Raw genomic sequence first — 12,738 nt, 5'->3', positions numbered from 1 at the left:
CAGCTTTTCTGATGCTGCTGCTACCACTCTTGTGATCCTTTTTCTTTTATCCGCTGCTGCCATGCCACACTCTTCCCTTGAGATCTCTATCCTGGCCTCATCTTTCTGCTCAAATTCCCCTCTTGTAGCCCCCAATGATTAGCTTCTTGCTACATCCAGTGGCCTTTAAAGGTATAGACTGTCTTGTCCCTAAGTTTCCGTGAGGACGAGTACTATATCTCTTCATCTCTGTAACCCCAGCTCTTGCACTGAAGAATTATAGCAAATATTTGTTGAATGAGTGAGTACATATTTTCATGACTCTGAGTAGTAAGAAATTTTATTACTGTTAGTCCCTCCTTAAAACTTAGCTCCTTTGGGTGTGTATCGGGGGGAGGGTGGTGAGGGCATGTGCTGGGAGGTGGGGGCAGCGGGGAGAGGTCAATGGGGGAAAAAGGAGACTTATGTAATACTTTAAACAATAAAGAATTAAATACAAAAAAAAAAAACTTAGCTCCTTTGACTTCAGTGATAATAATTAATCTCCTGATTATTCTCTTTCTTCAGGTTTCCTTTCTCAGGTTTCAGTAGCTTATATGCCTAGCATGATTCATGGCACACTGTATGTTTTCAAGTTGTTTGTTGAAATTGAATCCTTTTGTTATTCCTACTATTGTTGCCATCCCTAAACCAGAGATATTTCCTGAGTTTAGTCTTTGTCCTTTTCCCCTTTCTCCTCTGTGCTTCCTCAAGGACTGACAGGTCTCATGGTTTCAGCTGTTAATTATTGGAATCCATAGCTTCTAGACCTGACCTCCTACTTAGTTCATATTTTATTGGGCAACATGATATAGTAAAATCATAGATTTTGGACCCAAACTGACAATCTAATCAATGAGTTTAAATCATCACTCCATCACTTACTACGAGATGTAGCCATATGTGACTTTCCTAATATATAATAATTTTTTACTTATAAAAATGGCAATAATATATGACTTAATCTAATAGTTCAATGACCTTTGGTAAATCATTTCACTTTTCTGTCTCACTCTCCTCAGAGATAAAATATGTAAAGTGCTCAGCATTAAGCAAACGGTCTTCTTACTCCTGCTACTGCCCCTTGCCCTGTAAGCCCTCCTAAAAAGTGTTCCTTGTCATCGTGATCCAGTGACAGGGCACACACCCACACAAAGTAGAATTATGCTATCGGGCAAGATATGTTAAAGTTACAGGAGTTAGTAAGTGTTACAAGAGATTGACAGGTTGGTTAGAAGCTTCCTAGAGGAAATGGGACTGGAGCTGGGCTTATCAGGAGGTAAGATTTGCACATAGAAACTTGAGTGCAAAAGAAGACCTATTGTAAACATACATTTTTTTGAGAGGAGAGAAAAGTAACTCAGTAGTAGATATCACCTTTCCTTGCTGAACTAATAACAGTGAGAAATTCACAAAAATTATGGATGGTTTCCCACTCTGGCTTAAAATGAGACTTAAGACAGGAGGATTGTGTTAATCAGCTTAACAATGTTAATCAGCTTAACAATAACCCACAACCGTCGGACCAACTAAGACAGGAGGATTGTGAACAAACCTAGAGTCACATTGCAGCGCATGAGAAGTTGATGTCGTCTCTGTGGCAGTTCTGACGTCACAGAGCTTAGTATCCCCGAGAACCAGTGTGTAGGCTACCCCGGTCCTCTGCACTTCTTCCCTCCCCCGCCCTATCTTCAGGCCACTTAAAAAACATACCAGTAACTCTGTGCCAAGGGGAGTGTGGGTGAAGTGAAGCGTAACATGTGGAAAAGAGCTAACTCATGCCCCTTCTACTTTTGTAACTCTTTTCTACTGGAAAGAAAGGTATAACTTCTGTCATAAATCTAAAAGTAAAGGGCCCTAGCCGGTTTGGCTCGGTGGATAGAGCGTCAGCCTGTGGACTCAAGGGTCCCAGGTTCGATTCTGGTCAAGGGCATGTACCTTGGTTGTGGGCACATCCTCAGTGGGGGGTGTGCAGGAGGCAGCTGATTGATGTTTCTCTCTCATCGATGTTTCTAACTCTCTCGTCCTCTCTGTAAAAAAGTCAATAAAATATATTTAAAAAATAAAAATAAAAAAAAATAAAAGTAAAGGGAATAAATAAATTTATAACTCTATGTTCAGAGGACAAAATTAAGACAAATAAAAAAAAGTTGTCAGGCCCTGGCTGGTATGGCTCAGTTGGTTGAGCATCGTGCCATGCACTGAAAGGTCACCGGTTTGATTCCCAGTCAGGGCACATACCCAGGTTGTGGGTTTGATCCCTAGTGGGGGTGTGTGCAGGAGGCCACCATCAATGTATCTCTCTCACATTGATGTTTCTCTCTCTCCCCCTTTCTCTCTCTCTAAAAAATCAATAAAAACTTTTATTTTTAAAGAAAGAAAGTTATCAGGAGCCACATTTCGGTTCAATATAAACAAAAGCATTCTATTTCATAAGAAAGAAGTGGGAAGTAATGTCATGAGCACAACTAACCAGGAGATGGACAAGCATAGGCTGGTGGCTGCCCTGCAAGGTGCTGAGGAGGGAATTCTGGACTTAGTTTAGAAGTCGGAAATAGATGATCTCTGAGCTACTTTGGAACTCTGATTCACTAGAGAGGAGATTGAAATTGCCAGATTAAATAACTTTTAAAACTTTTTATTATGGAAATTGCCAGATAGGTATGGAGGTAGAGAGAAGAATAGCTTAATGAACCATTGTCCAGCTTCAACTATTAACAATTTATGACCAATCTTGTGTCATGTTTTGAAACATATCACAGACGTATTATTTCATGTCAGTATTTCTATGAGTATCTCTAATGATAAGGATTTGGTGGGGGGGACTATTTTTAATACCCAAGGATATGTTGATTGATTTATTTGTTTGTTTGTTTTTAGGGAGAGCATGAGCGAGAGATCGTTTTAGAAACATTGATGAGAGAAACATCAATTGGTTGCCTCCGTTACTCACCCCAACTGGGTACTGAACCAGCAACCTTTTGGTGGGTGAGACAATACTCCCAACCAGCTGAACCACCTGGCTGTGTAGTGGGGGGAGATTGAAGGAAGGATAAAGTCCTCCTGTATGTTGCTGGTTGGAGTATATAGATTAATGAACAGAATAATTAAACTAAAATTTATTAACATAATTTTGGAAAGCAGTTTTTCAGATTTCTGAAAAGTTTAAATATTATCTTTTGATTATTTTCGAATGTTCTATACGAAGTCATAGTCTTTTTTTTATTTTATTAAATCTTTATTGTTCAGATTATTACATTTGTTCCTCTTTTTTTCCCCCCATAACTCCCCTCCTTCCAGTTCCCACCCCACCCTCCGCCCTCACTCCCCACCCACTGTCCTCATCCATAGGTGCACGATTTTTGTCCAGTCTCTTCCTGCATCTCCCACACCCCTTTCCCCCCCAAGAATAGTCAGTCTATTCCCTTTCTATGTCCCTGATTCTATTATAATCAACAGTTCATTCTGTTCATCAGATTATTTATTCACTTGATTCTTAGATTCACTTTTTTTTTAATTAAATCTTTATTGTTCAGATTATTACATTTGTTCCTCTTTTTTCCCCCCATAACTCCCCTCCTCCCAGTTCCTGCCCCACCCTCTACCCTCACTCCCCACCCACTGTCCTCATCCATAGGTGCACGATTTTTGTCCAGTCTCTTCCCGAATCTCCCACACCCCTTTCCCCCCCAAGAATAGTCAGTCCATTCCCTTTCTGTGTCCCTGATTCTATTATGATCACCAGATTATTTATTCACTTGATTCTTAGATTCACTTGTTGATAGATGCATGTTTGTTGTTCATAATTTGTATCTTTACCTTTTTCTTCTTCTTCCTCTTCTTAAAGGATACCTTTCAGCATTTCATATAATCCTGGTTTGGTGGTGATGAACTCCTTTAGCTTTTCCTTATCTGTGAAGCTCTTTATCTGACCTTCAGTTCTGAATGATAGCTTTGCTGGATAAAGTAATCTTGGTTGTAGGTTCTTGGTATTCATCACTTTGAATATTTCTTTTTTTTTTTTTTTAATATATTTTATTGATTTTTTTACAGAGAGGAAGGGAGAGAGAGATAGAGAGTTAGAAACATCGATGAGAGAGAAACATCGACCAGCCGCCTCCTGCACATCTCCTACTGGGAATGTGCCTGCAACCAAGGTACATGCCCTTGACCGGAATCGTACCTGGGACCTTTCAGTCCGCAGGCCGACGCTCTATCCACTGAGCCAAACCGGTTTTGGCATTAATATTTCTTGTCATTCCCTTCTGGCCTGCAAAATTTCTGTTGAGAAATCAGCTGACAGTCGTATGGGTATTCCCTTGTAGGTGTAGGTAACTGAGTTTCTTTCTCTTGCTGTTTTTAAGATTCTCTCTTTGTCTTTTCCTCTTGGCATTTTAATTATGATGTGTCTTGGTGTAGTCCCCTTTGGATTCCTTTTGTTTGTGGTTCTCTGCGCTTCCTGGACCTGTAAGTCTATTTCTTTCACCAGGTGGGGGAAGTTTTCTGTCATTATTTCTTCAAATAGGTTTTCAATATCTTGCTCTCTCTCATCTTCTAGCACCCCTATAATTCTGATGATGGTACGCTTGAAGCTGTCCCAGAGGCTCCTTACATTATCTTCGTATTTTCACATTCTTTTTTCATTTTGCTTTTCTGGTTGGGTGTTTTTTGCTTCTTCGCATTTCAAATCTTTGCCTTGATTCTTGCGCTCCTCTGGTCTGCTGTTGGGAGTCTGTATAGTATTCGTTATTTCAGTCTGTGTATGCTTAATTTCTAGTTGGTTCTTTATCATAACATCGAGGGTCTCATTAGATTTCTTGTAGATCTCATTAAGTTTATCGGCAGCTTCTAGACAGTTCTTGAGAGACCTTAAAAGTGTGGTTCTGAACTCTATATCTTCCATTGACAGTTTTGTCCTGTTTCTTTGTCTCCGCATATTTTTTATGCTTTCTTGATGCACCCCCTAGTGGTCTTTGTGTGCAGTCTTGTTGTAGTTAAGCCTTGATTGTTGTAGTTAATACTAGGGGGATTTGACCTCCAGGCCAACTGGCTGTGAGAGTCAGCTGTGTCTGCAGTGGGAAAATTCTGTCCTCTGGGGAGGTGCTAATCTAGCCTTTGCCTGAGGCTATCTGGCAAATGGCTCTGTGCAGGGCTTGGGCTGGGCGGGTCGCACGGGATCAACAGGGTGGGCGGAGCGAGCAGTTATGGCTGCTCTCAGTCCCGTCCCCAGAGACTCCGCCTCTCAGAGTCCCAGCAACCGCTGCAAACCTCGGAGAGAAAGCTGCCCTCGCATTCCGACCAATGCCAGACAGTCCCGCTTCTCCCGTTTGAGTCTGGGTCCCTAGAGACTGGCCCAGAACTGGAGCTCAGGGCCTGAGCCTCCCTCCCGATTGAAAACGACAACCGTGCCCTCAGCCACCAGCCCGCTCCGCACGCACCTCTGCACCTTTGTATTTTCTGCACTGCTCCTCCTCTGAGTCTCGGTATGCTGTTCTCTTTCCTTCTAGTTGAAGAATTTCCCCTCAGCCAGCTTTCCTGTGGTTCTGGGTGATGTCCGTTCTGTCTTTTAGTTGTATTTTTGAAGTGGTTGTGCGAGGCAGCGTTCTCCGGTGTTTACCTATGCCGCCATCTTGGTTCTCGGCCTCACTCTTGTGCGATTCTCGGGGAAGAGCCTTCTGAACCGCCACGAAGTTATAGTCTTAATACAGAAAAAACTTTATGTAAAAGATACTCTTTTATGCCCTAGCTGGTTTGGCTCAGTGGATAGAGCCTCGGCCTGAGGACTGAAGGGTCCCAGGTTCGATTCCAGCCAAGGGCACATGCCTGGGTTGCAGGCTCGATCCCCACTGTGGGGCGTGCAGGAGGCAGCCAATCAATGATTCCCTCTCATCACTGATGTTTCTATCTCTCTCTTCCTCTCCCTTCCTCTCTGAAATCAATAAAAATATATTTTAAAAAAAGATATTCTTTTATACAAAAAAGTTAACAGTAATTATCTCTGGTAGATTATAGGTGACTTTTTTACTTCTCTGTTTCTTTATTTTAAAAGTTTTCTTTAATGAGTATGTATTACTACTTTTATATCAAGACCAATAAATCACCTTAATTATCAGTTTAAAACCCCAAGTTTCATTTATCTATGCTCTTCTGAGGAAAAGCTTAAAAATTAGATATACATTTATTTTCTTGGTATAACTTTTTTCCTTTGCCTAATATATATGGTCAAGATTATAGATTGAAGAATAATCTGTGGGGCATAGATTCTTTTTTTTTTAGAAAAACATTTATGTAGATAACTTTCGTGTTAAAAGTTATTGCTTAGGATAAGTTTTCATACAGATACCTAAATCTAGTTGCTTGCTCTGTGCCCTTGGCAGGTATTGCTCATCAAAGACAAACCTTCTTCCCACAGAAGGCACTTGCCCTTCAGATTCTCTGTAGCCTCTCATTCTAGGCAGCCACTGTAGGTCCTCACAGTTGGTCTACATAATGAGACCTGGTTGCCTTTCTAGGTCTTAGGACAATCTTCCTTAGGTTAGTGACGTACAGAAATAAATTAAAATATTGAGGTTTTTAAAAACTACTTTGTATGCAGATTTCTCTTCAGTTTTCTAAATTTTCTTTCTGTCTTTTAGGTGATGGAAGCTGCTTCATTGTCCAGCAGGACTTGGACTATGTCATTGAGCTCACTGGGGCTGACTGTGACCCTGTGTACAAGGTACAGGCCTGGCTGGAGACCCAGACTTGATGGTTCTCACCTGGGATCTGGAGCTTCGGAGGGGACTGAATCCAGTCACTTTGTGATTTTTACGGGTGATGACATACTTAGGGATGGGATAGAAAGAAATCAGAATTTTGAGTCAGAAATTACTTCATCACTTACTAGATCTAGAAACTTGAAATATCACTTCACCTCCCCAGTCTGTCAGTTCATCTGTAAAATGAGGATAATACTGGGATAATGCATATGAAACCTCCTTATAAATTTAAAATACTGTATAGCCCAGTGGCTGAGTGGTTGAGCATCGACCTATGAACCAAGAGGTAACAGTTAGATTCCCAGTCAGAGCTCATGTCTGAGTTGCAGGATTGACCCCAGTAGGGGGCGTGCAGGAGTCAGCCAATCAATGATTCTTTCTCATTACTGATGTTTCTATCTCTTGCTCCCTCTCTCTTCTTCTCAGAAATTAATAAAAATAATATATATTTTAAAATACTCTATAAATATTAGATATTAGTACTTAAAGTTCAAGACTGATTGTTTGATTTGATTAGAATGGAAAGAGAAAAATAAAAGGGGAAATAATATTGATTGACCAGTCATTGTGCAGGATGTTTTACATGTATTATCTCATTGATTAAGTGTTTTCATTCCTTGAAGTATAGGTATTATTACTCCTACTTTTTCATATAATTTTTAAAAATTATGTAATTAATACATGGCTAGAAAAACAGTCTCCTCTAAGACTTTTTTAGTTTAGTTCTTGTTTTTTAAAAAATATGTTTTTATTGATTTCAGAGAGAGGAGAGGGAGAGAGAGAGAGAAACATCAATGATAAAAGAGAATCATTGATCAGCTGCCTATTACACGCCCCAAACTGGGGATCCAGCTGGCAACCTGGGCATGTGCCCTGGCCAGGAATCAAACCCTGACAATCTGGTTCATAGATTAACACTCAACCACTGAGCCACACTGGTTGAGTTAGTTCAGCTCTTCTTTCCAGAAGTTACTGGCATTGACAGTTTGGCACATATCTTTCAAGACTGTTTTTTGTGCTTATGTATTTATATAAATAATACAGGTTTATCTTAGTTTATACATAACTGGGATTATCTTATATGTATTGCCTTATGACTTTTTGTTTATTTGTTTTTATTTTATTTTTAAAATACATTTTTATTGACTTCAGAGAGGAAGGGAGAGGGAGAGAGAGAGAGAAACATAATGATGATAGAGAATCATTGATTGGCTGCCTCCTGCACGTCCCACACTGGGCATGTGCCCTTGACCATAACTGAACCAGGCCCTTCAGTCCACAGGCCAACACTCTATCCACTGAGCCAAACCGGCCAGGGCACTTGTTTTGTTTTTTTACTTATCATCTGGGAGCTCTTTCCAGACAAATGCACATAGATCCACTTTACTTCTAAAAGTTTCCGCATTGTGTTCTATGTTGTGAATTAATATATCATTTTCAGTTGACAAGTAAGGAAATTGGGGCCCAGAGGAGTTGAGAAAGTTGCCCATGGTCGTGCAGCTATGCATAAGCAAACCTGAGACTCAGCTAACTTCTGAGTTAATGCTATTTTCACTGATTTAGTGGCTCTTAACCTTCTTTGAGTCTCAGACTTTTTTGAGAAGTCTATGAAATTCTCCTCAGAAAAAAAGGCATATGATGAGAACTTCTTTGTGTATAATTCTGTGAGGCTCAGGGGTACCCAGGGCCATTATGGACCATCTATCTCCTGCCAGGTATAGACTCTAAACAGGCACAACACTAATGGGTTTGCTCTCCAGTTGGTGTCTCTAGTCATAGTGCTCTTGACGATGGCTAGCCATTTAAAAAATACACATAGATGTAATTATTTTCTTGTCTTTGGAGTAAATAAAGCTTCTCAGACTCCCTTGTACTAGTGGGGGTGAATGACAAGGCTCTCTCTGTTTGAAATGGAAGAATTCCAGGCTTACTGTGAGCTGTGAACTCTTGTATTCCAGGTCGCCACATGGGAGAAGCAGATGTACACATGCTGTCGAGATGGTCTCGTGCGGCGCTATCAGCTCTCTGACCTCTGATTCCTGTGAAGGAGGAGTCCGTTAATGAAAACGATTGACCATGACCAACAGTGAGCAGAAACATCATCAGTTCTTCCCGAGGCCCGTGCTCTTTGTTGTCGTGGGCGCCCTTCGGAAGTCACAGAGTCAGCTACATTGGCCACGTGGAACTACTGTTCCACACAAGACTAATGTGAACTGAGTAAGAAGCTCACCTGTGCTCACTGCATTTGCCCGACTTCTCCTTCTATAAACTCACCGCAGCAACACAGGGAAGGTGATGGGTTGCTTACGGTTTGATCGCACATCTGTTGTGTTAAATGTTTAGAGGACCAGGGGACCAAAACCTGTCTCTGAAGGGAATAAAGAGAGTATGTTTGGAGGAGTCAGAATTTGAAAACTTGTTAAATGTTCTTATTCCAGCAGAAAGTCAGTCAGGCTGATGGAACTCCTTTCTCAGGCACTTCCTGTTGGCCTGGTCTTAGAGGAGGACTGTTGACATGAGCAGTAAAGATCCCACAGGCAGCATTCTGGGAAAGACTTTTGTACAGGTAGGATGACTACCATCCCAGTTTTCCTTGTACTGAGGGGTTTTCGGCTACCTGTGGCTTTCAGTCCCAGCAAACCAAGCTGGTCTGTCAGCCTATAGACAGGTGATGAAGTTGAATCAAAACATTGTAAAGGCAGTGGCTGTGAAAGTGGTCCCTAGAGCAGCTTCTTAGTATCACCAGGGAATTAGAAATAAAAATTCTTGAGCCCACCTCAGACCTAAATCAGAAATTCTATGGGTAGGGCCTACAATCTATTTTAACAAGCCTTCCATGATCCTGAAGCATGCTGAAGTTTGAGATCTAGAGAAAGAGATGGTATAGGGCACTTTCTTCAGAGATGGAACCCAGGGCTCCTAGGATGGCCAGGCTGGTCTGTAGGGGATGAGGCTGGAGAGGCTGGCAGCGCCCGAATAGTGAAGGAGCTTGAATGCCAGATGGGGAGCTTGAACTGCACTTGCCTGGCAGTGGGGAGTCATGAAGGGGCTTTTAAGCAAAAGTGTGTTATGGTTACTTCTTTTTTTCTCTAAACATAAAAATGGAATCATTATGTGTTCTGTGGCTTATTTTCACTTAGTATCTTAGTTCTTTTACATTTAGACCTTCATTCTTTTTAACAATTTCCAGAACATGAAAGCCATATCATTTACATTTTAGAGATTATTAAAGAAAAAGTTTGGAGCTTACAACACTTGAGTTGAGCCATGTGGCTGAGCTCTGGAATTTATTTAAGGGAAGAAGGTAATTCCTGGCTCAGGTAACAGTCTGGTTTACAGAGTTCTTAAAGGCATGTTCTCATGTAGTCTTTTGCTACCTTGTGACATACCAGTAGTGAGACTCAGAGAGATGAAGTGATTTGCCCGGGGTCATAGAGAGCAGGAACTTGAACAGTTTATCTTAACTTTAAATGCCATTTTTTTTTCTACCTGTTGCTAATGCCTAAACAAAATTGTGAAAATAAAATATTGTCATTCATTGAGTATCTACTAGTAATCTACTCTGTTCTAGGTTCTATCTGTGTATATTTAATCCTTACAACATGGTTAAAAAGGAAGATATTCCTGTTTTACAAATAAGGAAATTGAGGCTCAGCATTAAGTACCAGAGCCTTGATTTGGACCTTGCTCAGTCTGTCTCCAAGGCCTGTGCTCCTTCCACCTAAGCATGTGGCCACGAGACCTGGGACTAGAGCTATTTCACTGAAGAAGTGATCTGTGATAGGCTCAGGTGATCTGAAGAGGCATATTCCCGAGCTGAGAAACATCGACTCCTAGGAAGTCCAAGGGGACCTCTCAGAAGTCAGATTAAGAAGCCAGGATGGCCCTGGCTGGTCTGGCTCAGTTGGTTAGAGCATTGTCCTGGTACACCAGGTTCAATCCCTGGTTAGGGTACACACTAGAATCAACAAATGAATACACAAATAAGTAGAACAACAAATTGATATTCCTTCCTCCCACGCCCCCACTCTCAAAAAAGAAAGAAAAGAAAACAGGATTATGGCTTGAGTTCATCACATGGCCAGTGTGTCTGAGTTCCCATTCTTGGACTCACTCTTCTCCATTGCTATCGCATTCATAACGCCCTTTCCATAGGTCTCCAAAGTGGATATCCTGGTTGTGGTGGATGCAGTGACCTTGAGAGCTGCTGTGAAATCCACACCCAAGCCTTGTCCACTGTGAATGGACTGATCCCCAGTTTGTAAGAGACAAAGCTTACTTTTTCTTTTGGATTAAGTAGTGCATTCTGGGTAAGGAAGGGTGCACTACCCCCATCCGCAGCACTGCAGGCCCAGTGAAACTCTGCTAGACCTTGTTTCTTGGTTTTCAGATGCCCCCTTGTGACTTACTGTGAGAAGTGCCTCTGTTTCTCAAGCTGACAATGGCATCAGCTATGGAGCAAGGACTCCGTACCAAGCACAGTCCTCACAATAGCCTTGCAAAGTAAGGTTTATTTTAAACAATGTGGATATATTTTATATTTTTTTCTAATTTAATTTATATTTTGAAATAATTTCAAACTTACAAATAAGTTGCAAGAATAGTACAAAGGATTCTAATCACCCAGATCTCCCAGTATTTAACTTTTTATTGTTTACTTTATCACTCTCCCCTCCCCCCTTCTTTCTCTTTCTGGCTTGTGAGTGCACTGCTGCCCTCAAGGAGATGAAGCAGAACGTCCCACTCTTCTTTTTTTTTTTTTAATATATTCTATTGATCTTTTACAGAGAGGAAGGGAGAGGGACAGAGAGTTAGAAACATCAATGAGAGAAACATCGATCAGCTGCCTCCTGCACACTCCCTACTGGGGATGTGCCTGCAACCAAGGCACATGCCCTTGACCAGAATCGAACCCGGGACCCTTGAGTTCACAGGCCGAGGGTCTATCCACTGAGCCAGACCGGTTAGAGCAGAACGTCCCACTCTTTAGGGGTGGGCCTCAAAACGACTTCCCACCAAAACGTACAATCCAGAAAGGGGGAAACAGTGACCTTACAGTGGAAAAACCTGGCAAACACTGTCTCAGCAGGTGATCAAGGTCAGCATCACCAGCCCTAACCGGTTTGGCTCAGTGGATAGAGCATTGGCCTGAGGATTGAAGGGTCCCAGGTTCGATTCCGGTCAAGGGCATGTACCTTGGTTGCGGGCACATCCCCAGAAGGGGGTGTGCAGGAGGCAGCTGATCGATGTTTCTAACTATCGCTCTCCCTTCCTCTCTAAAAAAATCAATAAAATATATTAAAAAAAAAAAAAAGATCAGCATCACCAGTGATAGGTCATATTGATCTGATGAGATGAGAATGGCACTCTGGTCTCCCTTCCAAAACCCACAACCCCCAGTCTAATCATAAAAAACAAACAAAACATCAAATCCGAATTGAGAGACATTCCAAAATAACCAGTACTCCTTAAATTGTCAAAGTCATTAAAAACAAAGAAAGTTTGAGAAACAGTGTAGTCAAGAGGAGCCTAAGGAGACATGACAACTAAATGTAATGAGGGATCCTAGATGGGATCTTGGAACAGCAAGAAGACATTAAGTTAAAAACTAGGAAATCTGAATAAAGAATGAACTTCTGATATAAATGACGTGTCAAAATTGGTTATTATTTGTGACAAATGTACAAAGAACTTGTAAGATGTTAATAATGGGGGAAACTGAATGTGGGGTATTGGAGAACTCTACTATCTTCACAGCTTGTCTGAAAATCTAAAACTTTTCTAAAATAAAAATTTATTTTAAAAAACAGCAAAATGCATTTGTTATGAAAAAATTTTAAACGAAAACTAATTGCTACTCTCTTAACCCTCAGGTTTCTGAGTTGAGTGATCTTTATCAGGGTCACAGAATCAGCCCCAGTTCTCAGTTCTTTCATTCACTCTTCCATAAGACAGAGCTGGG

General features: G+C 41.3%; 1 protein-coding gene across 2 annotated transcripts in view; it reads left to right on the top strand.

The window, feature by feature from the left end:
* The window catches only part of PAAF1 (proteasomal ATPase associated factor 1), a 34,844-nt gene extending 23,315 nt beyond the window's left edge, over positions 1–11,529 (top strand). For both annotated transcript variants that reach the window (XM_059708486.1, XM_059708487.1), the window contains 2 exons: positions 6,654–6,736; positions 8,735–11,529. In XM_059708486.1, coding sequence (XP_059564469.1) covers positions 6,654–6,736; positions 8,735–8,812 — 161 coding nt within the window. In that variant the 3' untranslated portion in view covers positions 8,813–11,529. The remainder of the gene's footprint in view (positions 1–6,653; positions 6,737–8,734) is intronic.
* The last annotated feature ends 1,209 nt before the right edge of the window (positions 11,530–12,738 follow it).

Source organism: Myotis daubentonii, chromosome 9 (genome assembly GCF_963259705.1).
Source record: "Myotis daubentonii chromosome 9, mMyoDau2.1, whole genome shotgun sequence".
NCBI classification, from domain to species: domain Eukaryota; kingdom Metazoa; phylum Chordata; class Mammalia; order Chiroptera; family Vespertilionidae; genus Myotis; species Myotis daubentonii.
This window is presented reverse-complemented; position numbering and strand designations above follow the sequence as displayed.